The 27,170-nt window shown below is 36.1% G+C and overlaps 1 protein-coding gene and 1 long non-coding RNA gene across 2 annotated transcripts in view; one reads left to right on the top strand and one right to left on the bottom strand.

Annotated features, from left to right (window-relative positions):
- Positions 1 to 22,909, bottom strand: part of LOC117656011 (uncharacterized) — a 70,494-nt gene extending 47,585 nt beyond the window's left edge. Inside the window, exon 1 of the long non-coding RNA XR_009620945.2 lies at positions 22,798 to 22,909. This is a non-coding gene — a long non-coding RNA (uncharacterized LOC117656011). The remainder of the gene's footprint in view (positions 1 to 22,797) is intronic.
- A 2,667-nt stretch (positions 22,910 to 25,576) lies between these two features.
- The window catches only part of STT3B (STT3 oligosaccharyltransferase complex catalytic subunit B), a 90,857-nt gene continuing 89,263 nt past the window's right edge, over positions 25,577 to 27,170 (top strand). Inside the window, exon 1 of the mRNA XM_060685815.2 lies at positions 25,577 to 26,620. Within this exon, the coding sequence (XP_060541798.1) occupies positions 26,334 to 26,620 (287 nt within the window). The 5' untranslated portion in view covers positions 25,577 to 26,333. The remainder of the gene's footprint in view (positions 26,621 to 27,170) is intronic.

Here is a 27,170-nt window from a genome sequence, read left to right as displayed (position 1 = left end):
GCCCCAAACTGGCTGAAAAATGGCCTGAAAAATGGCAGATGGGAACACCCCATTTTCCACTTCCATTTGACTGTCTGTGCCACACTGGATCATGATGGGGAGATGGGGGAAAAGGAAAAAAGCCTTCTCGGTCTGTATCATATGTACTCACCAGCACAATGAAGAATCTCTCTTCCAGCTCGCCAGTTCAGGCATTGGGAGCTTGAGGAGTAGATTGAGCATCCAGACTTGCTGCTGTACTGCTCCAAGCCCAGCTCTGGCTGCAACATCCAATTTTCTTCCACACTCATGCGAGAAAGCCAGGGAGCTTAGCAGCAGCATATTGCAATTTGTATGCCTTAACAAGCCTACTACCTCAGTGTCCTTTCTTCCCCATGGAAAATTTGGAGGGGTTGTGCACACGGGGTGCTAGGGGAATTGGTGCCTGGAGTGAGAGGGGAGAACGGGCTGACTGGGCGGGGAAGACTGGTACTTCCAGCACTCACGAGAAACACAGGCTTGGAGCAGTTTTGGAGCTTGTTAAGGAGAACTGCTCCTCCATCCCAGCCATGCATTTTCAAGCCTGGGCTCCTTAGAGTGAAAAGCATGCAATATGCAATAGCCTGGGCTTGAAAACGCATGGCTGGGGCGGATGAGCAGTCCTCCTTAACAAGCTCCAAAGGCGCACTGAGGCCAAGTACCAGCCTTTCCCACCCAGTCAGCCCATGCTCCCCTCTCACTCCAGGCACTGATTCCCTCAGTGCCCCAAGTGCACAACTCTTTCAAATTTTCCACGGGGAGGAAAGACACACCGAGACCAGCAGTAGGCTTGTTAAGGCATACAAATTGCAATATGCTGCTGCTAAGCTCCGTGGCTTCCTTGCATGAGTGTGGAAGAAAATTGGATGTTGCAGCCAGAGCCGGGCTTGGAGCAGTGCAGCAGCAAGTCCGGGCGGTCAATCTATTCCTCAAGCTCCCAATGCCTGAACTGGCAAGCTGGAAGAGAGATTCTTCATTGTACTGGTGAGTATGTACAATACAGACCGAGTGGACTTTTTCCCCCCAAGCTCCCCACTGCGATCCAGTGTGGCACAGACAGCCAAATGGAGGCGGAAAACAGGGCTTTTCCATCGGCCCTTCTCTTTTTTTCCCCCTAGCCTCCTTTGCCAACATGCACCAGGCAGGCTTGGCAGGCAGTTGCACTCTTCAGATGGGTTTTTATTCTGTCAGCCCAAGAGGGTTGAGGGGAAGGGGCTCAGAATGGTACCTAGAAATCGCCCTGTCTCTGCAGCATCGGCCTGCCTGCGCTGCCCCACCTTGCCATGAGTAATGTTGAGTTGGCCATGCCCACTCAGTCACATGACCACCCAGCCACACCCACCCATTCAGCACACCCACCAAGCCACACCCACAGAACCAGGAGTAAAATCCCACCACTGTTGGTAATGCATATTCCAAGTGAAAGTATTTTCCTACAAAGGTATTACTTTCTCAAAAGAAAAATATCATGCATGAAAATCTTCCTGAAGCAGCCCTTAAAGCATTTTGAATAGCTTCAGCTTGCATTAAAATGCTTATCTACTTTTTTCTAAATAATAGGTGATAGTTTTGATCCATAGAAAATCCAATAAATGAGTAGAGTGCTCATTATTGTTTAAAATACAAAGACATTTTTAAATGTGCATATGCTCTACTACCCCTTCACAAGATGAACTTCTCTCTGTCTCTCTGTTGCTCTCTCTCTCTCTCTCACACACACACACACACATATACACAGCCTTTTCCAAGTATGCAGCCTTGAGAAGAAGTGACATTTGACTCATTTCCACTTTTGATTGATGATTCATTTGACAGCACCAAAAGTGGAAGTGGTGGATATCCACAAAATCCCAACATCATAACCAAACCTATGTTGATTTTTGAGTTTCAAATAAAACTCTGCCCAGAACTTTCAGCCCCAGAAAAAGGATAACAAGATTTATGCTAACAACAATCCTTTATACTGCTTTGATCTTTGATCTCATCACTGGGACCAAGACAATCCTAATACTGTTTTTAATATTCAGTCGTATACATGTTGACCTCTGTAATATCGCATTCTTTGTTCACAAGGAAATCCAAATAGCTTTATGCTGCTGTGTCTCATATTTGCAGAACAGAAAATTATGTAAGTTTATTGAATAACAGTTTGTGTCAATAAAAGGTCAAGGAATCAATTTGTTATACAATAAAATAATATAAAATATAGAAAGTTCTGGTCACATCAGTTCAAAAGAAACATTCTTATTTCATGATTTCATCAATTCTTGGGTTGAAGAAGGATGTGGAATGTAATCTCAATGCCAGGCAGGAACAAAAATCTGATTGCACAAGCTTTGTATATCACAGAATGAGAAAATGAAGGACTCCCCCTACTTCTTCCCTGAATCTGATTGGAAGTAAAAGAAATTCTCTGCAATCATAACACCCCGACAAACATCCCTGCTTCCAGAATTGATCTTACTGTTAAATCCTAATGTTGTTTCCTTGCCACTTTTTCTTAGAGGGTTAGATGCATATTCCATTTGGGAATGATGTATTATATTCTAGACAGGACAACATGTGAATGATAAGCATTACAAAATATTTAGACATAGCTACAACAGCTACAACAGTCAGCTCCTCAGCAGTAAGAAATCATTGGTTGAGATTTATTCATTTTTGTGTTTGATATGATTCAGTTTTTCTGCATAGATCTTTAGAGTTTTAGTTGGAGTTAAAAGTTTGAAGTTATCTGAAAGTTCATTTTACATCAAGTTTTAGCTTTAAACTGAATCATATCTGAATTAATTTTCTGCATAGTTAAACAATTCTTATATTTTCATTTATTGTAAATTAAAATTATATTTTCTTGGCACCTAAACTTCAGATTTATATTTTATTTAATAATTATTTATATGCAAGAGATATTTCATACAGCTTTGGTGCATTCATTAATATGGCAAGTTCATTAGTGGAATGTCAAGCAGTAGCTACAAAATCCCAAAATAGTCCATACTATTCTAAATTGCTAGTTACTATAATGCTTTGAAAGTAATATCAGGTACAATAAATTCACGTTGCTCAAGGCTATAAACATGTAGCCTACAAGCTTCTTAGGGAAAGAGCTGAAGAAAACTTGAAGATGTATTTTTCAGGCATGAAGATTTTTTTTTTTTACTAACATTAACTATACATGATATTCTGAATTTTTTTCTTCCTGAGTTACTTACAGTTCTAAAGATATTCTGCCAATGAGCTAGTAATCTTTGCTAAGCTAGAATTCCAAGATTTATCAACCAAAGTAAAATAAAAGTTTTGCATTTTGACAAGTTATAGATATATTTAAGAACTTATCTGATTTCTGTAGCAATCTATGAAGTTTGTATTCAGTAGATCAGAATCCTGATTTAGCCAGGCTTTTCTAATCCCTGATTATGTGCCATCGTAGAAAAGGCATCACTTTTTCCTGTCAACTTGGGACATGTTCAATGCAGTGTAGGTCAAAATCAATGCAGTGTACTAGACTCAGGTACTGGAGATATATCAGCTTAGTTCCAGATTTAAGCATACTTAGAGGAAATTCACTGAAATCAGTTGGATTCAAATTTAGTACATTTGCAGATATTAATTCAACTGGTAGTTCATACAGTGAGATCAACAAAAGAAGAGAAAGTACAGTATATGGGGTGAGATGTTGCTCAGCCCAGAATATATATGGACTGCAATATGTGTTACAAAGAGGCAATGAAGGCATGTTGCAGACCCTCTCAGTTAAACAATTCCCACTGGTGGAGTCCAGGAAGAGAGCCTTCTCTGCCATTGCCCCCATCCTTGAAAACATCTCTCCCCCAAAGGTGAGGGGGAAATTCCACTCTCTTGGAATTTTATAAAGGCTCAAAAACTATCCAACTATTCTTCTGTCTTGTTTGGGACCCAGAGAGCAGCATGCAGCCATGTGGCTGATGAAAACTCTCCCCCCACCTTTTAATTAACTTTTAACATTGAATTTTTAATTATTCCTGCCTCTTTTTGAATTTTATATAATGTTTTATGTTTAATATTTTATTTATACACTGCACAGAACCCGTTTTAAATTTTAGATAGATAGATAGATAGATAGATAGATAGATAGATAGATAGATAGATGGATGGATGGATGGAGGGAGGGAGGGAGGGAGGGAGGGAGGGAGGGAGGGAATGGAATGGAATGGAATGGAATGGAATGGAATGGAATGGAATGGAATGGATGTCTGGATGGGCGGAATACATGTTCATGTTTGGCTAATACTAGAAAGATCTCCTGTATGGAAACTGGCTAATAACATACAGATTTCTAAAATGTGTTTCGTTCAGAGATTCTTAATTTACAGCTTCCAAGTCGTGTTTGGGTAGAGTTGAAGTCTAAATATTTTGTGACAAAGATGAAAAAATATACTATACCATTCAGAAAAGTATACTATTAATTGTTTAATTAACTCAAATGCGTGTGGTCAGACATAAGTGGTCAATCATAAGGCCAAATGACTGTGAGGCAGAATTTCAAAACAGGGTTGTGTGTAGCTTTTGGGAGACGTGTCATAATTTTGAATGGCTATTAAGTGACCATTCATGTCTTGAGGGCTACCTGCATATGCTGCCTTAAATTCATCAGGAAAAGGCAAGATCTGAGTACAATACACCAAATAAAATTCTCCGTCAGACCATGCTGTTCAAAATGTAACAAAATACTGTCTCCTTATAAATACATGGATTCATACTCATTTTCTTGACAGCAAATATAAAAATGATTTACTGCTATCTTCTTTCAGAGTTTATTTATACTTCATAATCTAATGTCTATCCCAGGGATTTGCTTTTAATCTCCTATTCAAATCTGAACTGACCTAGCTAAGTTTTTTCAAGCTAGACCAAGCTTGGTTAGGGGCTACCAGCTATTGTAAGCTGGTCAGCTTGCCTAGGATGTAAATACAGACATTAGAAACATAATTTGCATGTGATTGCATGCTTCCTACTTTTATCCTCATGGATTTTATATCTGTCAATTAATTGTCAAACAAATACATGCAGATAAGACTTTGTGAAATCCATAATATTACAGGATTATATTTTTAAATACAGAGTAATAAAAAACATAAAATTGAAGCTTTGATCTACACATTATGATAAAAACTGAGAAGCAGTTTCCCACCACAAATATATATTATTAACACCAATTCAGATCAATGCACTGTGAGATGAAAGGCTCTGAAGATTATAGACCCAAATTTAGTAGTTTGGTTCAATACAGGTTGATAGATATTCCAGTTTCCCAGTCTAGTAAGAGAGATTGGACCAAAGTCATCCAGCTGGCTTCCATGCATAAAGGAAGACTTGAACCTACTTCTTCCTGCTCCTAGTTCAGTGCCTTAACTGCTATACCAGACCAGTTCTCTTTCTATAATTTTTAACATATATCTGTTAACATATATTGCAGTATTTAAAACATCTAAAAGGAGTCTGACAGAAACATTTAAGAATTCCACAGGTTTCCTATCCAGTTTTGTTTTCAATTGAAAAACACAGTAACACATTCATCTGTCAAGTCATATCTATCAGCAGAAATTTGTATTTCACTTGCTAAAAGATGGTTTCAATGAGCCTATCAGTATTTTTCAGTTGTACACTCCAAGAAATCTGCCAGCCTACAGATGCAAAACGTGATCAATCGCATGATTTATTAAGTCTAATATAATTAAACTCAGAACAAAATTTGAACAGCATACAGATTTCACCAAATTTTACACAAATGTTAAATATATAAAAGAAGATTTGTATGAAGTAAACCAAAGATCTTTCTTTGCCAACATTTTCTTTCTAAAAAGATAAACTTTTAGGTAAGTACTGTCCAATGAGGACAAGAATAGCAACTTAAACAAGAATAGAATGGAATGGAATGGAATGGAATGGAATGGAATGGAATGGAATGGAATAGAATAGAATAGAATAGAATAGAATAGAATAGAATAGAATAGAATAGAATAGAATAGAATAGAATAGAACAGCACAGCACAGCACAGCACAGCACAGAATTCTTTATTAGCCAACTGTGATTAGACACACAAGGAATTTGTGTCCGATGCATAAGCTCTCAGTGTATCTACAAACAACAAGTGATATATGATGCTTATAAACATAAAATACATTAATCATAAATCATAAGATACAACATTCAGTGATAGTCATAGAATACTAAATGAGCAATCAACATAAATTATACTAGGTTACTAAATAAAACAATTAATATAAATTGTAAGATACAAGCAGCAAACTTATAAGGAAAGGCAATATATAAGTTGAGTGGGGGAGGGACTGTCTTTATGTCTAGTTGTTTTGGTGTGCAATGCCCTACAGCATCGTCTTGTGGGAAGAAGTTGAAACAGTTTATATCCAGGATGTGAGGGGTGTGTAGATATTTTCACAGCCCTCTTTCTGGCTGGTGCGGTATACAGGTCCTCAAAGGAAGGAAGGATTGTTTTTTCTGCAGTTCTAACTATCTGATGAAGTCTGTGTCTGTCTTGTTTGGTTGGTTGCAATGCCAAACCAGACAGTTATAGATATGCAAATGATAGAATAGAATAGAATAGAATAGAATAGAATAGAATAGAATAGAATAGAATAGAATAGAATAGAACTTTATTGTCACTTTAAATGTACACTAATCAGCATATATTAAAATGAAATTTCATTGCATTCAGCTCTCAAAAGATAACAACATATACCCACATACACACACATATATGACGCAGAGAAACATCATAGTCTAGTTCAAAAGTATAACATACATGGCAAAAAAAAAAAAAAATCCTGCAAATTTACAAGATTGATGACATAAGGAACCAAGCTATTACAGAATCTATAGATACAATCTCCTCCCAGAGGGGAGGAACAGAAATAGACTGTGAAGTGGGTGTGTGGGGTCTCTAACAACACTTCAACCTCTAAGCACATTATAAGCAGTATCCTGAATAACGGGAAGTGAGCTTCCTATAATTTTCTCAGCTGTCCTTACTAATCTCTGTATAGACCTTTTATCTGTGGCACTGCTACCACCAAACCAAACAGTGATGCAATTTGTTAAAATGCTCTCAGTCATGCCTCTGTAAAAAGTGGCCAGGACAGAAAGAGAAAGATGTGCTCTCCTCATCTGATGCAAGAAATGCAAACATTGGTTTGCATGCCTCACTAAAGGTAACGTATGAAGAGGCCAAATCAGATTGTTAGTTATCTACACCCCTAGATATTTAATACTATTGACCATCTCCACAGCTGCAGCCTTGATACAAAGTGGAATATGACTATGCCGGCTCTTTCTAAAATCAACAATGATTTTTTTTGTTTTGTTAACATTCAAAACCAGGTTATTTTTTCCCTATAAGAATTTCATCCAGGATAAGACGCACCTTTGTAGAACTGAATCAGCAGCTCTTTGAGCAGTCTGAGCTTTCTTTTTATTATTATTTTTTATTATGTAATTTTCTTTGTTATATATAATTTTTTCATATTCACAATAGCAGTGTACTGTCTGGGTACAATCTCTTTTAAATATACATAATACATCTTATAATTATGACTATTATTCTCAAAATCTATTTGCCATAATCTTCGCTTATCCTTATTAAACATTTAACATTGTTTAAACACTGTTCAGTTTTGTCTATAATCAATTAATAATATCAGACATTATAAAAATGTTATAACCATTATAACCATTATTCTCCAAGTCTATTAATCATGTTTACTTATCCTAATTATTCAATATTCCTTATTTAATTACAATTACTTCATCTTTGTTTACCTATACTCCTTAATTCTAAATTATTTCATTAATAAAATAGTTCCCAAGTTAAAAAAGTAATATTTTCATCATTTCTAGTTTCTACCTCTATACTAATTCTTAATAGAACCACTCCTATATTAAACAGTATTCTACATCTATCCCACATCTCTTGCCTGTTTTCATATCTCATCTTTTATTGATTTCTTGGCACATCTCCCATATGCCTCCCTTGGGGTCTCATATCTTCTTATATCATTCATGTTTAATCTAAGTATTTCATCTGTCTCTATTGCTTCTTCATTCTGTTGAGCCTTCAGTAGATCTTTCAATGATCCTTTCCTCATTTCAGGGGTGTCTTTCCATGTATACTCTTCTGCTTTTTGATCTCTTAAAGTGTAATTTACCTTTTCTATTTCATCAGCTTTTACTATCTCTTCTTTTTCTTTTTTGTATCATTTGTCATTTTTCCTCCCCTGTCCTTTCCTCTGTCCTTTCTATTTTCTCCTCTGTTTCCTGGATTTCATATTCATTATTCAGTGTCATTTGCTCATAATGTTCTGGTCTCACAACTACATCATGTATCAATTCCTTTATCTCCCTGTGATTCCTTGTCATCATTTCCTGCATATCTTGGAGCATCAATATTTCTTTTAATAATATACTTATTTCCTCCTGTTGTACCATTTTGCCTTATTTTAATGAATTAAAAAATTACTCAGTAATCTATCAAGATCCCAATGTCCCAATTATTCATCACACCAAGGAAAGCCAGTATTAGAGCAGTTCGAAAAATCATTCTGTTAAATAGTCCATTAGCAACCTCCACTTAGTTTCAAAACAAATCCAAACTGTTTCCCACTTGCACAATGTCCAGCATATTTGTAATCCTCAAAGTTCTAAGAGTTGAATATTTTTACAGTCTGTCTCCAAACACCAAGTATAATCAATTTGCAGGTATTGTTTAATGTATTCCAGCTAATCTGTAGACGAAACAACTTTCACTCCTCCTTCCACTTTTTTCAGCTCTATGATGTCTTCCCTGGCTAGTAGGTGTCACTGTTACTCTTTTTCTCCACTTTTGCTGCGAATAAAATATCTCCAAAAATATTTTCCAATGATTTTCCAAAGTCCTTCAAATCAAGGTGGCAATAAAAATATAATTCAAAAGTCTCCTCTTTTAAAGTTCTCCAAGATAGTAGTAATCCTTATTTGATTTAACTTAACCTACTAAATTCGAGTTGCTTGTTATTTGGTTTTTAGATCAGAGTGAAAGAGAATTATGATAGGAATGGAATTTTGATTCAGTTAAAATCATTCTATTACTTAGAGAATCAAAATCCTGATCACTAAGCAATGTAAATGAGATAACAGTTGATTTTTCCCCAAAATTGACAAGAATAAAGTACTGTATTTTGTCAGATCTCAAAATGTCAAAATAATTATGTTGCTTGTAAAATAAATTAATCTAACAAACAAAATTTCTTCTTGGCTCTTTGTTGATCAGATGTACACTGTTAAGGTTTACTGTAAAAGCTGTGCTTTTATTTTAAAGGACTAGAGTTTTTTCTTTGCAATTCCATTCCAGCTCAGAAAGTTACTGTAACTGAACATCAATATGAAACTTCATTTTTAAGAACTAAGCATCTCATGAAGAAGATGGTAGCCAAATATTCAAACTATTTCACTATAATAGCAATAAGGAGGAAGATATTTGGGCAGAGAATCAGTGAATAAGAGATACCTGCATATAAGTAGGTACATTATCATTTATACTAAACCTTTAAAAGGGTTTACTCTTCAGGATGTTCCCAAATTTAGACATGACTTTGTTTTCTTCCACTTAATCTCTGGCTCAGAATAAACTCATACTCTAAGAACAAAATTAAAAATATTCTGCCTATATGAAAAACCTAAAATTTATTTTAGCTAAGTGAAGCACTTAGCTTCTGAAGGATAGATAAATAGTTCCTTCCGAATCAATGTTAATGGATTGGGTAATTAAAAATTAAACTGGAGTTTCAGGGGCATGTCTAATAAATCTTTTTCTATTAAAATTATCTTTAACACCTAATGTAAAATCATTATTACAATAATAACGATAAAATTTTGGCATGAACTGGAAAATTACTTGCTAGATTTCTTAATCTAGGCTTTTGTTTAAGGAGTTCTTTAAAATTTTAAGAGCCTTGGTAGAACAGTGGATTAAAGCACTATTATTAACATCTGCTGCTTGCAATTACTGCAAGTTCAAATCTTACCGGGCTCAACGTTGACTCAGCCTTCCATCCTTTCAAAGGTAGGTAAAATGAGGACCCAGATTGTGGGGGCAATAAGTTGACTTTGTATAAATATACAAAAGTATGAAGGCTATTGCTTAACGCATTGTAAGCCGCCCTGAGTCTCCGGAGAAGGGCGGCATATAAATTAAAGCAAAAAAAAAAAAATGTTCCTAGGATTTCAAGAAAAGTTTTAGTAATTATAGATAGACAGTATTACCAGATGTCTTTTAATCTGTATTATTTATTTTGTGAGGGAAGACATTCCACACTATATGTTATGGTCTCTTATTTATAAAAACAATTAAAATAAATGTGACAGTACTTTCTGCAAGATTAAGTGCACTGATCCAAAAGCAGAAATTAGTTAATTAGTTTTCTTTGCAAATTGGAGATCTATCTATCTATCTATCTATCTATCTATCTATCTATCTATCTATCTATCTATCTATCTAATTTTATTTATGTTTTTTTTTTAACATCCATAAGTGCTTGGTGAAAGGTGTATTATCTGGGTCAATGTACTTTGTATACAATTCTGATAATGATATTACCATTTAAAAATACATAATCGTAATTTTTCAATTTCTAACATTTGTGTATACATATTAATTATAATGTGTTTCAGTAAACATAATACTATTTTCCCAATTTCTATTTCTTTTTTCTAACACTTAATTAAATAATCACATTAAAAATATTCTATATCTATCCATCATCTCTTCCCCTTTTTTGAATTTCAATTCTTATTAACTTTTTGGTGAATCTTTCCTGCTTTTCCTCTGGTATCTTGTAACTCCTTTTATCATGTTTATTTGATTTAAACTTGCCACAACATTTATCTCTTGCTGTTGAATCTTTAGAGCACCCATCCATAGTTCCTCCATCATTTTTAGGGGATATTTCTCTTTATTCTCTTTTCTATATTGAATTCTTAAAAGATATTCTCTTTGTTCCATGTTAGAAATTATTGCTATGTTTTCTGTCTCTTTGTCTGCTTTTATCATTTTTGGAATTATCTCCTCTATTCTTTCCTCAGTGCTCTCTGGATTCTCCTCTATTTTCTGAATTTTTTGTTCATTTTTTATTTGCTGGCATTTTCCTAATTTCCCAGTATCTTACATCAATTCCATCATCTCCCTATGATTCCTTGTTATATCTTCCTTAATACATTGAAACATCAATAATATTTCTTTATAAACTGCATTTGTTTTCCCCCATTGAGACATTTTATGCTGGTATACTACACTAATCACTGTTCAATATTCCATTAAAATCTCAATATCCCAATTGTCCAGAAACACAAAAAATACCAGTATTAATAAAAATTTACACAGTTCTGGAAGTGTTCCTCAAAATCCCCTAAATTTATAGTCCTTAATATTTTCCAATTTGCATCTTCTAAGTTTTCCAAATTTTTAGGTCTTATTCTATTTTTCTTCTTTCACATTGTAGAATGTTCTGTCAGATGATCTTAATAATCAGATTGGCCCACCAAATTTCCCATGTCTTTAGTTCATAAAGTCAAATATTCAGTTTCAAGAATGTTTCTTGTTAGTTGTTTTCAAATGGCTCACTAATACTTCCAAGCAGCCAAAACTCCAGTAGATATGAAACCAAAATAAAAAGGCCTTCTAGGTGTTGTTTGCCTTTCACTGTTTTCTTTCTTCTCCTCTTTGTTATTCTTGTATTATCCAATAATATCAGGTAGTTCTTACTTTTCAAGGTTATTCCCCGAAGCACTAATATAATATCATCTTTGACCAGTAAATGGCACCCCTACTCTAAAATTCAGCTTTAACTACAGCAAAACTTGGGGGGGGGGGGAATAGAAGAAATAAAAACCAAAGTTCCTCTTTCTTTGTACATTATTGGATTCTTCCAATAATCAAGCAATATTATTCATAAATTAAATCATTTTTCATGCTACTAACAGTTCCAGTCCATTCCTTTTCTATTTTAAACTTCACAGTCTTTCCTTGACAGTTTGTTTCACTTTTAGGTCTGTAATCTTTCTCCATGTAATAAATCGCTGCTTTTTTAACATTTTGGAGAAACTTTTTTAAAGCATTCCTTTATTTGGGTTTAAGTCTCTAATATAGAAGGTGAAAGTTGTTTCACCCAGTTTCAATCCACTGCCTCAAAATTGCTCCAACACATATTCTTCTTGTCCCGGTTGTCACAGCTTTGGTCTTGCCAAAATGGTCGCCATCTCTGCTGCCGATCGGGGGGGGGGGGTTCTTTTGATCAAACGAGGAAATTGCTGTTTCCTCATGATCTACAAAGCATCCCTCCTTTCTTCATCACCCCTTCATTGTAGCTTTGGCCCCATAGGATCTTCTAGCAAGCAGGTATCGGCTGGGTTTTGCAGTGCTCCCGGAGCTCCACTATCCCATAACCATCCCGCTGCAACATCAACCAGTGAATCCAACGGTGTTGATTGATACCAAACTGTTGGTACTTTATGGAATTATTTTTGATGTATTTTTTTGCCCAACTGTCTTATTTCTATTGTTTTTTTTAAAAAATTGAGTTGATTGATTGATCCATGGTCAAAATAAATAAACTGATTTATGTTATGTAACTACTACTATCATCTGTAGAGGGGAGAGTCTTTCTTCTCTCTCTCATTAATGTATGGAAGAATGCTGACATATGTGGAATGTATTTTTTTTCCTATACAATTATGTCAAAATATACAGCAACTGTCATTCTTGCTGGATGAGATCTTGATGCAATGACTTAGTATTATTATTAGTACTCTCTGTATACAACAAAGTCAAATAATAGCTATTAGTTCTTTAGCAGGTATTGATCTTAATATGCATCCTTTCCAAGAACCTACCATGTAGCAGCATCACATATGTGTGGATCTAAGCACTGTGGCTTTTTGTAACTAATTGATAGTTTACTTTAGCAATTAGCCCTTGGGCCATATCAAAGTGTAAAGTTCCAGACACAAATTATTACTAAAATCTGATAAAAACAATTTAAAATGAAATTGGAATAAAATACAATTTAAAATTAAATTGGAATAAAATACAATTTAATATATAGATACATAAAATATAATAAAATTATATTTTGGTGTCACCCCTACAATCTACCTTAATCAGTCCCACATATGTCAATCTCAACTGACCCATTTTGCTTAAGTACTGTGCTGTGTTAAATGTTATTGTCAGATTCTGGCGGCACATAAGGTAAATTGTTTTGATATGGGGATCCCAATGGGTTATTCATTTGGTATATAAACCAAGGTACCTATCTCTCACCCTCTTATACAGGCAACAATCAAATAGGATGTGAGCCAGGTCTTCTACCTCTGCCGCTCCGCAAACATCCATTGTAGGGTATAGAATAGAATCTCCCATATCTGACTGTTATGTCAAGCTGTTCAAATCTCACTCACATAAATATTTCCCTAAGATGGTTTGGCAGTTGTAACTTTAAATAGCTATTTGAAAAGTATGTTTGTAATTGCTCAACCATTTCAAGTTATTTGCCTTACTAAGGATAACTGTATCATTTTGTTCTTCTATATCCTTAATTCTTTGGGCAGCTCTTTTTTTAAAAATCATTCTCCTGTTAGACAAGAGACAGGAAGGCCACAGCTTCTTACAAAATTTGTTAGCTTGGTGATCCAGGAGATTTATGATTGTGATTTTATCTAGGAGACATAACTTGGGAAGTATATTAGTCTCCATTTCATTGACTTTGTGCCACTAGTTATATGCTCTAATTTTGGATAATGCATGAATTGTATGAATTCCCAATTCAGCAGATGTTCTTAGATCTACACCCAAAATACATCTCAAGTGCTGGGATTGTGTTTGTTCTAGTACTGTAGTTGAATATAGACCCCAAAGGTCTGCTCCATACAAAAGCATAGGGGTAAACTTAGCTTTATATACTTTAATTAGCCTTGGTAGTGCTGCTACCGATAACCTCCCACCGGCCAATACGCTCTCACAGAAAGGGCCTCCTCAGGGTGCCGTCAGTCAAGCAATGTCAACTGGCAGCCCCCAGGGGGAGGGCCTTCTCTGTGGGAGCACCCGCCCTCTGGAACGAGCTACCTCCCGGAATATGGCTGATTCCGGATCTCCGCACTTTCTGTAAGGCCCTGAAGACGTTTTTATTTCAGCAAGCCGGCCTGGCCTGAATAGATTTTAGGGGTTTTTAATTGTATTGCTAGGGGTTTTAAATTGGGGCGGCCATTTAATTTAATTTTAATTATTTTAACTTTTATATTGCATGTTATTTTAATTCTCGGCTGTTCACCGCCTTGAGTCCCTTCGGGGAGAAGGGCGGGATATAAATTTAATAAACAAATAAACAAATAAATAAATAAATAAATAAAGTAGCACCAGCTGCCTGCAATTACTGCAAGTTCAAATTTCACCAGGCTCAAGGTTGACTCAGCCTTCCATCCTTTCAAGGTAGGTAAATTGAGGACCCGGATTGTGGGGCAATAAGCTGACTTCGTATTAAAAAAAGAACACCACTTTGGGGGGGGCAAAAGCCCTACTAAGCAGGTATATACAAAAGTATGAAGGCTATTGCTTAAAGCATTGTAAGCCGCTCTGAGTCTCCAGAGAAGGGCGGCTTATAAATCGAACCAATAAACAAACAAACAAACAAACAAACAAATAATGGGGCTAGGGACCCTGGATAACTATGGTTCTTTGATTTAAGCAGTAAATTCTCTGTTGATGATGGCAAACCCAAGATCCAGTCTTGGAAAAAGTTATGCCTAAAAATACAAAGATGTTAACCAACTAATTGCCATCTACACTACGTCTCTGATGATGTTTTCCAAACACCATGATTTTTTATTTAGATTTACTAATGGTTAGAGAGTTATCCTGGCAATAGAAACTGAACCTTCTTAATAGCTTACATAATCCTACTTGTGAATATGATAATAAAATAGTTGTCCCCATATATAAAAAAGGGAATAAAAAGAATCCTAGTAACTATAGGCCCATCAGTCTTGATTGACATTGTAGCAAAAATATATGCTAGTTCCTTTTGAATAGAATTGAAATTTGGGTAGAGGAAAATCATATCCTCACAGAAGAATAAGCAGATTTTAGGCCAGTGGTTCCTGACATTGGGCCCATGTCCTAGAGGGAGGCAATTCGAAAATGAGCTATTAACTAAATTTTTGAAAGCCCAGTATTTGTTCTTATATACTTGTGATGAGATGTCTGGTGACATTGCTGTGAGATCGACGCAGGGGAGTGGGGTTCTGCATCCCCACACCAAATCCTCTTCATCGGAGGGGCCCCCAAGGGGCTAAAGTCACCCTGTAGGGGTGATACACCAGGAGGAGCATCCTGCAGGTCGCGGAAACTGGCGGCTCTCTTGCTGGACCCAGGGTTTCTTCCCTCTCTGCCGAAGACAAGGTGGCCATCATGGCCGCTGTGAAGCAGGGACAGTCGAAGAAACTAAGAATGTGCTGGAGCAGTGTGAGTCAACTGTGAATGGAGCTGGGTGAGGTGAATTTTAATTTTTGTTTAGGATTTGACCAGAAAAGAAAATTAATCAGGGAAAAGAGACTCTCTGTAATGTTTTTAAGTGGCAGTTAAAGAGACGCAGAGACAAATTGCACCCTAACAGGAAATAAGTAAAAGTTATAAAATACAAAAAGACTGGATGTATAAATCTTACTGGCATGACTTTGAACAAACATTTTAAAATGCTTGACATTTGACTGTTTATTGGATATTTTGCTTGAATCAATTTGAAATAAATAACTGGCAGAATAGTTTTAAAGTGGATTTTTAATGTTGATTTTTAAGCTGAAGGCGCCATCTACTGGTGAATGGATATATACTATGCCATACTCCTAGAATAATAAAGCAACCATGGAAAATTTTGATAAGAGAAGAACAACACCTGGAGGTCTGCTGTATTATTTACTGTTCTATACTTATCTACTTTATGGTTGCTAGAGGATCAACCTTGAAAATCTTGAGGATATCTAATGGAATGACTTTGAATATTGGAACTAATTAGCAACTTAAAGAGCAAATCTAAAGAGTTATTTGGAAAAGCCCCTGGACTGTATAAATGGAAACTATTGACTAACTGTGGGATATAAAGAACCATAACTATTGTATCTCCTGATGAACAATGTTAAGATTTAGTAATCTGCTGGCTTTGGGAAGTCAAAAAGAATAAACTCTAGAGCAGTGACAGATTACTGACAGAACATTGAGTATTATTTGGACTTTTTAAGACAAGGCAAAATGGCTTTTCAGGAAGAATCGGAGGCACTTCAAAAAGAAACTATGTTGTTACTCCAATACATTTATGACACTATGATGAGGAACTTCAGGGAGATAAAGGATTTACTACATGACATAACTGGAAAGACTGAAAATGTGCAACAAATAATAATGAATCAAGATAATAAAATAGAATAGACCACACAATAAATAGAACAAGGAGAAAAGAAAGAGGAGATAATAAAGTTGGGTGAAATAAAGTTGGGAGAATATATATTAGGTGGTAGAAAAATGGAATTCAAGAAATTGAAATATATTTTTGGAAAAAGACAGGATTTGGCAGACCCATGGGTAGACTGGCAGCAAAAATAGTAGAGATGGAAATAATGGACAGGTTGAAAATGAATAGATGAGGACCCAAGGGAGGAATACCCAGTTTGTGGGGGCAATAAGCTGACTTTGTATAAATATACAAAAGGATGAAGGCTATTGCTGAGCACATTGTAAGCCGCCCTGAGTCTCCGGAGAAGGGCGGCATATAAATCAAAATTAAAAAAAAAATAAAAAAAAAATATGGGAGGCAAATTAAAAGAGAAGAAGTGAAACTTCCAACAGGGTGAAAGATGATGGATAGAAAGGATTTTTTTAAAAAAAGGTTGGCTGTACTGAGAATTAGAATAAAGAAAGAAATTAGAAACAGGGGGAATATTGTTATACATATTTTTATATAACACATTTAAAGTGAATGTTAGAAGTTAAGATTAGATTTTTAAAAGGATGTTATCAGATATGCCCAAGAATAATGTTATGACTATTAGAAGGATGTAGCAAATATTGAATAATTGAAAAATGAAGGAATATGTGCTGATATAAATATGTATAATAACATTAGACCATGTAAATTTGACTAATGTAGTAACTTTTATTTGTATTAATATTTGTATTAATTTGTATCTGTGGGGAGACAGAGTGGATGGCTGCTGAGGAAAGCCCAGCAGTGAGGATACAGAACCAGGACCCAAGTTTAAGTAAGAAATTGTTAGATTTACAGTTATTTTTACTCTGTGTTTTTACTCTTGTGTTTCCCAGGCAGTGTTTTACAAGACTTTTCCTCTCAGAGCAATCTGGGGCTGGACCATGCATGTGTAGGCTTTGCCAGGCCTGTGTGATTCACCTCCACCTACTGAACTACCAAAGCATTTCCCCAATACCCAAATTCAACCTACTTTGCAAAAAAACTGCTGTTATCATTCCCATCTTCATATTTAGCTGAATGTGGCTTTAGTGCTGTAAATGATTTGCTACTGAAGAAAAGAAATCAACTGGATATCACTGAACTAGGAGACTTAAGAATGAAGCTGACTAAATTGGAGCCTAATATAAATCTCTCCTCAGCAGGCATCAAGCACAAGGATCTCACTAACTTATGTAGAATCAAGCTGCAATCATACAAAATTTTCCCGCAAGAAAGTCCCATAGAAGACAATGGTACTTACTTCTGAGTAGACATGCATAGGATTGCGTTGTAAATGTGATCTTGAGGTAAGTTCAAATTGTATTTTGAATTGGTTAAGTACCTTTATTTTAATATGTATAGTAATTAAAATGATCAAAGTATTACAAAAAAGGCTTTCATTAAAATTATTTTATGTTTATGCATTTCAATTCTCTATTATATGCTTTGAAAATTTATTTGCTGTTTTTTCATATCCCTTCATACTATTATTTTTTAAATTCCTCAGTACTTCTACTGACTTTCGTTCTTTTATTTTTCTCTTTCATGGATGCCATGTTCTTTGGAATCTTGTTTAAACCAAGTTAATGGCCTTTTAGGCTTTCTCCATGTGAGTAGTTCACTTTTTGAATAGTAAGAATTATATGTCACAGGGGGGCATCAGAATTTTGGAAATGCTTAGGTGGGGCATGGCCAAAGAAAGGTTGGGAACCACTATTTTAGACAAAGCCAATTTACTATCAATAACTGCTTTGTCTTGAACCATCTAATTGCCAAATATGCCTATAAGAGGAGACCCATTTGCTGCTTTTATAGACCTCACAGCAGCATTTGATATGATAAACAGAGAAGTACTATGGAGTAAACGGACATCTCTTAAAATAGAATCTAGACTGCTGGCTTTGATTAAAGTCCTTTATACAAGTACCTGTTTTAGAGTGCGGTATGGGGTTAATGGGACTTTGACTAACAGGACTCACACAAATAAAGGGGTAAGGCAAGGATGTATCCTGGCCCCATTATTATTTAGTTTATATATCAATGACTTGCCAGAGTTAATGAAGGATCCCATGGTACATATGCCGATGATCCTAAATACATACTGTACATACAGCTTGTTCTATGCTGATGATATGATTGATAAAAAATTTGTCAAAGTGCAGATTTCCTAAATACTGTCCAAAATGTTTTGATATGTCACAGTATGCCAATAATTACTGGGACCACAACAACTAGTTTAGAATTATAATTAGAATTCTTTATTGGCCAAGTGTGATTAGACACACAAGGAATTTTCTCTGGTGCATAAGCTCTCATTGTACATATAACAATAGAGATAGATCATTATCATAGTCATTGTAAAAATACATTCATCATAAAACATTAGATGCAACACTTAGTGATAATCATGGATACTAAATAAGCAATCAACATAAATCATACTAGGATACTAAGTAAACAATATAAATCTTAAGATGCAAGCAACAAAGTTATAGTCATAAGAAGATAAGGGGACGGAATAGTGAAGCTGAGAATAATAATGGTAATACTGTCTTTCTAGATAGTTTAACAGTTTTGTGGGAATTAGTTGTTTAGCAGAGTGATGGCATGGGGGAAAAAACTGTCCTTCTGTCTACTTGTTCTAACATGCAGTGCCCTATTATGTTGTTTTGAGGGTAGAAGTTGAAACAGTTTGTGTCCAGGATGCGAGGGATCTGTAGATATTTTCTAGGGTTGCCAGGTCTGCTTCCAAAAAATAGCAGGCAAGCGGGGGGGGGGGGGGTTAAGTAGTAAAAAAATAAAAAAAAATTACAATTAAATTATGTATTTTCTTAAAAACATTTTAACACGTATTAAAATAATCACTTCAAAACTTTACTTAAAATTCAAAACATCAAATATATTATAATAATACGTAAAATATTAAATTACATTTTACTTTGCTGTCGTGTGTATTTTTTATTTGACTGTGCAGCTTTGATCAATTCTTTGTGTTTAAGGAATAATTCTTTAATTTCAGTACAACATTGAGAAATATTAAAAAATATACAAAGTTCATTTCAAACTGATGGTACAAGCAGTCGGTTACATTCATCAGTCCACAAATTTCCCATGACGCTGAAAATTCGTTCAACGTTTGCATTTGATACCGGAACTGATACACAATACTGGAACAGTTTCAGTAAACTCGGAGCTAGCTCTTTCTTGAAAAAGTATGTCCACTTATCAAGGGATGAATAGCCCTGCAGATGAACATAAACTTCTTCTAAGGCAGAAATTTCATCGAAGAGAGTGTTGGGTGGAAATTCTTCTCGCCATGGTGATAATAACCAGATGTTCGTCATTTCTTCTAAAGTTGGAGGATTATTGCGATCAATTAGATTGAAACAACTTAGCTTCTCATATACTGAATCGGTGAAATTATACCACTTTTCTACGTACGCAATGGTTTTTTGATACACGTTGATGGCTTCTTTCTTGAACTTTTACACGGCATTCTCAGGTAAAAGTTTTTTACGTAAGGCAAATAAAACTTTCATTCCAAAAAACTGCTCATCGTATTTTTTTTTGCAAAGAATCATGCAGTTTACACATGATAATGTGAAGATCACAGGCAAGAATTTTCTTGCTTTCCAGCTTCAGTAGGGTGTCTTGCATTATTGACATGAAGAAGTGCGTGAAATATAAATACAATTCTGAAATTGTTGGTTCATCGTCCTTTGCGAGTTCATTTTCCTGATCCGAAATAAGGTTTCAGATAACCTTACGGCACTCATCAGATTCAAGAGAAATAAAATACGATTTTAGAGGTATTCAGTTTAAAAGAAGTCTTTCGACCACTTTAAACAAACTTAACCAACGTGTTGGAACATGGCGCAAAACTTCATGGAATTCTGACTCGCAAAACTCAAAAAATGATTTCAACTCTTCTCGTTTCTTCGCAGAATTCGAAAATTTGGCAAAAACCTTCAGCACTACATTTTCGATATCAAAAGATAACTGCTTTAATGCATTTTTTGCGCTGTTGTGTAAAATATGATTATTGCAATGAGCAGCTACAATATTGTCATTTTCCAGCAATAATTTTTGGTAAACAGATTTGTTCACTCCATAATTGACGGATGCATTATCTGCTGAGTAAACTGAAACATTATTTATTTCCAATTCGTTATCACTAAGAACTCGACACAGCTGATTTTTTATTGATGTAGAATCTTCGAAAGAATCCTCATAAAAGTCTAAAATTTTCACACACAGTCTTTCTTCACAAGTAAAATATTGTGCAACAACGGGATACATTTTGTGATTTCCCTTGTTTGATGCATCAGTGGAGAGAGAAAATGGAATTCCAGTTTTAAGATCATTGAGAACCAACTCAATAGAAAAAGGATACAAAACCTCATTGACAATAGCTGATGATTTGGTTCTTCCACAAGACATCTTTTTTACAATTTCTGAATCATCAAAAATTTGCTTCATTAACTTAATACCGCAATCTTGAGCCAGGAAAGAAATATGGTGTTTGATCCCATGGTAAGTTTCAGCCATTTCAGCTACTGTCACTTTCTCACTGAAAGAGGAGTCTTTAACAATGAAAAACAAATTGATTCACTTGTTGCTGGAAGCTATTTTCTCCTTATCTAAATGATTTTTTGTGCTTGCATGTTGTGTGACAGCTTTTATACCATTATATTCAATTGTGAATGATTTCTCACACAATTTACAGTAGGCCGTCGTATTTGTTCTGTCGGTTTCGTTGTTGGTAATCCATGCAAAAGTAGCTTCCCAGTCTTTGGTGTATTTGCACACTCCTCTCTTTCATTTTAAAGAATTCGAAATCTCGCCGCTGTCACTCTAATCACTCGACGCCATTTTAGGTCAGTCGACACAAACTACAATACATTTTTAAAATGTGAACTGTACATAATTTTATAATATATTTTTATTTTAATCTCATCATTAATTTTTTCAGAGAATCGAGTTCAATGGATATTCGATCTTTGTCTCATTCTAACTTATGAAAAAAAAGACAAAACGTGATTCTCCTATCCTTATTCTCTTAGACTGTACAGCTTTAGATTACGTACCATTTCATCATAAAGCTTTTGAATAAAAAAAATGTCCACTATTTTGTGAAAAAAAATAGTGAACATAATGTGAAAAAAGCGGACTGTCCACTCAAATAGTGGACACCTGGCAACACTAATATTTTCACAACACTCTTTCTGGCTGGTGCAGTATAAAGGTCCTCAATGGAAGGCAGATTGGTAGCAATTGTTTTTTCTGCAGTTCTAATTATCCGTTGAAGTTTGTGTTTGCCTTGATTGGTTGCAGAATCAAACCAGACAGTTATAGAGGTGCAGCTGACAGACTCAATAATTCCTCTGTAGAACTGTATCAGCAGCTCCTTGGACAGCCTGAGCTTTCTGAGTTGGCACAGGAAGAATATTCTTTGTTGTGATTTTGATGATGTATTTGATGTTAGGTGTCCATTTCAAGTCTTGAGATATAATAGAACCTAGAAACTTGAAGGTCTCTATTGTTGCTACTGTGTTGTCTAGTATTGTGAGTGGTTGTAGTGTAGGAGGGCTTCTCTAAAATCTACTATTATTGCTACAGTTTACAGTTTTTCAATACATATTTTTCAATTTCAATTTTCAAATTTTGATACTTTATGATCAATTCTTTGTCTTCTACTCTACTATCTCCTAGTATTGTCACGTAAATTATCCATGTTTTCTTCTTTTCAACCAGAGTTATATCTGGTGTCTTATGAGTCAAGACTTTATCAATTTTTATTTGGAAATCCCACAATATTTTAACTTGCTCATTTTCTACTTCTTTTTCAACTATATATTCTCAGCAATTTTTCATTGCTGATGAAAATTTGCATATGAAAATTTGTATTAATAGTTACAGTGAATCAGTTTGCAAACTGTGATTTTCTTGCATGAGCTGAGTATATGATGAGATATAAACCTTCCAAGTTTCACTTAGGAAATATGAATCTCCTGGGAAGAATAACACAATTCAATTAATATTAATGGGAGTTGTAGCTCCCCAAAATGTGAAAATTGTTATCTTTGACTTTGATAGCCTCAAACAATGTTCATCTTTCATCTAGGCCCTAAATTGGGATAGTGTTTTAATACTGTAGGGATGGAATGCTGCCTCTCTATTACTAAATCTTTCAAAAACCTCCGAACCCATGTGTAAATTATTTGTATAAACTCTTACCTTATTTGAAATCTGCAGTTCTGATCCCTACTGCCATACTTGTATTTCTCTTTTCTAATTTACCAGGTTCACTGAGAGTGCACTTTAAACCCCTTCCTCAAAAAAATAGGCTCTAAAGGAAAGAACAAGAATGACTATGATATTTATACAAAGAGACATCTGTCTTATTTGCAATTATATTTTCACCTCCCCATCCCACCACCTAAGTTGGAGGCTATAGCTTTCTACTTACTCCTTCCAAAAATACAATCCACCAGTCATAATAACTGCTTTACTGTTGCAAAGTACACCAATTGGCAAACTTCAGTTCAAGGTGGAAGGAAAGATTTGAGCTAGCCAGCTTATCTGGCAGCAATACTGTAATCACAGGAAAGTTAATGCTATCTAGTGTTGTGTCTGCATCTGACTTCATAACATGAAGTTGTTTCCAAAAAAAGATGTTGAAAATCTTATATGGGCATAAGATATGTTTCACAGGACACAAATAAGTCTCAGGGAACTATCATTTTGTAGAATTTAGCAAGATAACGGCAGTTACAATGGAAAAAGTTGTGAACAATATATTAGTTTGGAAAAGTTAGGCCAGTATAACATTTTTATCAACATACTGGATTTACTTTGGATTTACCTTGATTGCGCACAGGAAGTTAGGAATTCAATTTGACTCCAATAATATTAGAATAAAAAATTCGGAAAGTTTTTCTGTTACTCCTTAGCAAGATGATTTGAGATTACATTAAGATTTCAACTGATATCTGATACTATTACTAGTCTTTATTACCAATTTTGCTGAAAGTCACTTATTGTGCCCACTCTGTAATTCTTCCCTATAGGACATTTGCGTTGCACCTATCAGGGTAAACTCTACCTTTAAGATAGGCAATTTCAAGATGTTGATCATGTTACAGATACAGATTTCTCTCCCATTCACCACCCACCTCGATTCCTGAGAATTGCATTGTTATCATCTCTGTGCTATATGTTCTGTGCCCTACTAAGTCAAGAGAGAAAATTATACTTACCATGATGCACTTTCTGGTTAGAAGAAACTGAAACATCCACCAATTGAAAATTCTCTATTGTATTACAAAGGCATAAGAATGGACATATCTAGGTGTATCTATAATATTAGGGACATTATGACATTCCTTGTTTCTAGGTATCTGTCTTGAAATCTTTTTATTTTCCTTTTACTCAGAATTTTTTGTTGTTGTACCATGCTCTACATTTCTTTCAAATTTTGTAACTGATATATTATGTTCTTATAAGAAATATTCCTAATCATTTGTTATTCATCTTGCTGGCCTGAAAAATCAGCCCTTCATGAAAATTCCATTTTATTCAATCTGAATAACTTGGAAGATTGCTCTTTCAGAAAGGCTTGTTCACAGCTTAGGGGTATTATAATCAGCTTTGTATCTGAGGGTCGAAAAGATATTACCATTTGAGGCTTACCAGCCACAGTTGCAGAAAAACAGGTTGGTTATATTTTGGTTATAGTTTCCTATTTAGGTTACCAGTATGTATGTACAGCTATTATTGAAAAGTATTTTGAAAATATTAATGGCAACACCTGTCACTAAGGTTTTGTGAGCTTTACATTCTGTTTTAGCTATTTATGTAATTCTAACCCCAAAGTATTAGTATACTAATCTAAAGTATTAGTTTTGTCTAAAAATATGCCCTTAAATGGCATATGATCTGGCAATTTCAGAGAAATTTCAGAGAAATTCTGGCATATGATCTGGTAATTTCAGAAAAATTCAGAGGAATCTGAATTTCAGAAATCCAGATTCCAGAGAAATTGCTTTGTCTAATTTGTTATCCAGTTACAGAATCCTTTCTCAATCTTCCCAAGAAAATTGCCTGGCACCAAAGTACTTTACCTTCCTTCTTTCCTAGCTAAGAAGTTTGATTAGTTCAAACTCGCCAACTGTATGTTTTCATTCAACTACAAGCAGCCACTGATTTAAATATTCCTTAATGCTCCATTTATTAGAATTAATTTATATGCTCTTCTAAGTTTTTCCCCTAAAAATAAATATTGTTTTATTAAATGAGCAATTACAAACTGGGCGAATGAGTATATTAATATACTCACTAACACAATATATAGTATCATAGTATATTAGTACTTCCTGCTCTGTGAATTTGATACACTGAAAAGGATCCTATACTTCAGTTTATAAATATAGCACCAACTATTGTGTTCAGTCTCATTTTGTCTTTATCCCACGCATTACTGCTCCGAGGTGGCTAATTTCCCATTTTAACAACTCTGGATGCAATGTGGACTTCAATTCCCAGAATTCCCAGCAACAGTCCTTCCAAAAAGTTGCCGAGATTGGGAAAGATCTGTATATGGGTTACTCAAGCTTCCTCTCTCTAGCTCTAGTTGCTCTAAGTACCTCTGCATCTGCAAGGGTGTGATTCTGTGTTTTTTTTTTTTTCAAAGTTGCATTTTGCATTCAACACAGCAGTACTTTTAGCATCATAATAGCTTTCTATGCCTTATTTCAGTTTCTTTTATAGCTTCCGAAAACAAATATACAGATTTCGACGGGTATATCTTCAAAGTTTACCATGACAACAGGGGGTGAGCAGAACGTTTGACAGATTCAAGGCAACAATGTCTAGAAACTACAAACCCCAATATGCCTCGGGCTTCCTCGCTAGGAATACAGTAATGTATCTACTAGAAATACAGTAATGTATCCTTCAACTCCAGGGGCTGGCCCAAAACGTCAGCGCTTAATTTCTCACGTGATGGGAAAAAAGCGACTTTAACCCGTCACCGGTTAACGTGTCAGCCAATCAAACGATTCCACTTAGCAGAGTTTTTTTATAATTTGTGAAAAATGATAAAGTCACCGCCTTGCTGTAGCCGCGCCCTAGGGTTGTCGATCGTAATTGGCTATCGCTTTGTCCTTTAGAAGTACCTGTCGCTCTCTGACAGGTTAATAGGAAGATCTTGACGAAAACGGGAGGAGGCGGCTCCTCGCCGGCTCCTCCCAATGAAGCGTCAGCGATCAAGCCTCAAGCCTCAATTTACCGTTTTAGCTTCTTCCCCGCCTCCTTTTCTCACGCGCCGTCCAACGGCTGTCTACGGTCCCGCGCTTTATTTCTCCTCCCATTTCGTTTTCCTCGACCTACTCGGACGCGTTCTTGAGGCAATTCATTTTCACGCGGAAGCAACTTTTGTCTGTCTCTCCTCTTATTCTTATATCCACGCCTTATTCTCTCCCCCCACCCATTTTTCGCGCGCGCGCTCGCGCTGCTTCAGTCTCGCGCCCGTTTTCTGGCGTCGCATTGGGATGTTGGCGGCCGCCGCAACGGGCAGTAGTTCCTGGGTCGCTCAAGAAGAGGCGGCGGCAGGGAAGTGCTTCCCCCGCCAGTGAAAAGAGCGCGGAAGAAGACAGTGATTTCACCCGCTTCCCCTGTCTTCTTTTGCGAAGCGTGCTGACGGATCGAGGCGGCTTCTGCTCCTCCTTCGCTGCGCGTTAGGCGGAGAAAAAGCGAGGAGCCCGGGGATCAACATGGCGGAACACTCAGCCCCCGACCAGAAGCACAAGTCCGGTGCTGCTGTCTCGTCGTCATCTTCAAATTCCCAAGCGCTGGCTAACAGTCGAGGTGGTTCACTATCGGCTACCGGCCCCGGCGCCCCAGCTGGAGGAGGCGGCCTGTCGGGGGGCCTGTCGCAACCGGCAGGCTGGCAGTCGCTGCTTTCCTTCACGATCCTTTTCCTGGCCTGGCTAGCTGGTTTCAGTTCCAGGCTCTTCGCCGTCATCCGTTTCGAGAGCATCATACACGAGTTCGACCCCTGGTAAGAATTAGAGATGTCTGAAACGGACTCCTGTGCTGCTCCATGCGGCGGTGGACGACCAAGCGACAGCACTTAAACTGAAGAATAGGGAAGCTGCGTGTGGTCCTTGAGAAAATGGGGGAAACCGAGATAAAAAGAGTTTTTTTAAAAGCAAATGAGGAAAAATTATGGGAGTGTTTGATGAGAGGCGGATATGCTGTGCGGTGGTGCAAATGAAAGGCTAGGAGGGAAAGGTGGCATGTGGAAAGATGAGCCGGAGTTGTTTTTGAGGGTGCCAGGTGGGATGGTGGAAAAGCCAATAATGGTTGAGATAGGTACTTTAATCTTAAAATTGTCTTGTGACTGCCAAAATGCCCGAGACAGTCTTATCTAAGCTTACGACTTGAATGCGATCTGGTGTTGGGTCAACAGGCCCCAAATCGTTTTCATTTCTTCATTGGGTAAAACTTGTGCAGCGTTGCTGTAATCCTCGCTGCAGCATAGACGAGTGTGCGTTTCCGTTTCTGTATGGAAGAGAGGCCGGAATAGAGCAAGGGAACAGTAGTTAAAA

Source organism: Pantherophis guttatus, chromosome 4 (assembly GCF_059756535.1).
Source record: "Pantherophis guttatus breed Tessera chromosome 4, ASM5975653v1, whole genome shotgun sequence".
NCBI lineage: Eukaryota > Metazoa > Chordata > Lepidosauria > Squamata > Colubridae > Pantherophis > Pantherophis guttatus.
This window is presented reverse-complemented; position numbering and strand designations above follow the sequence as displayed.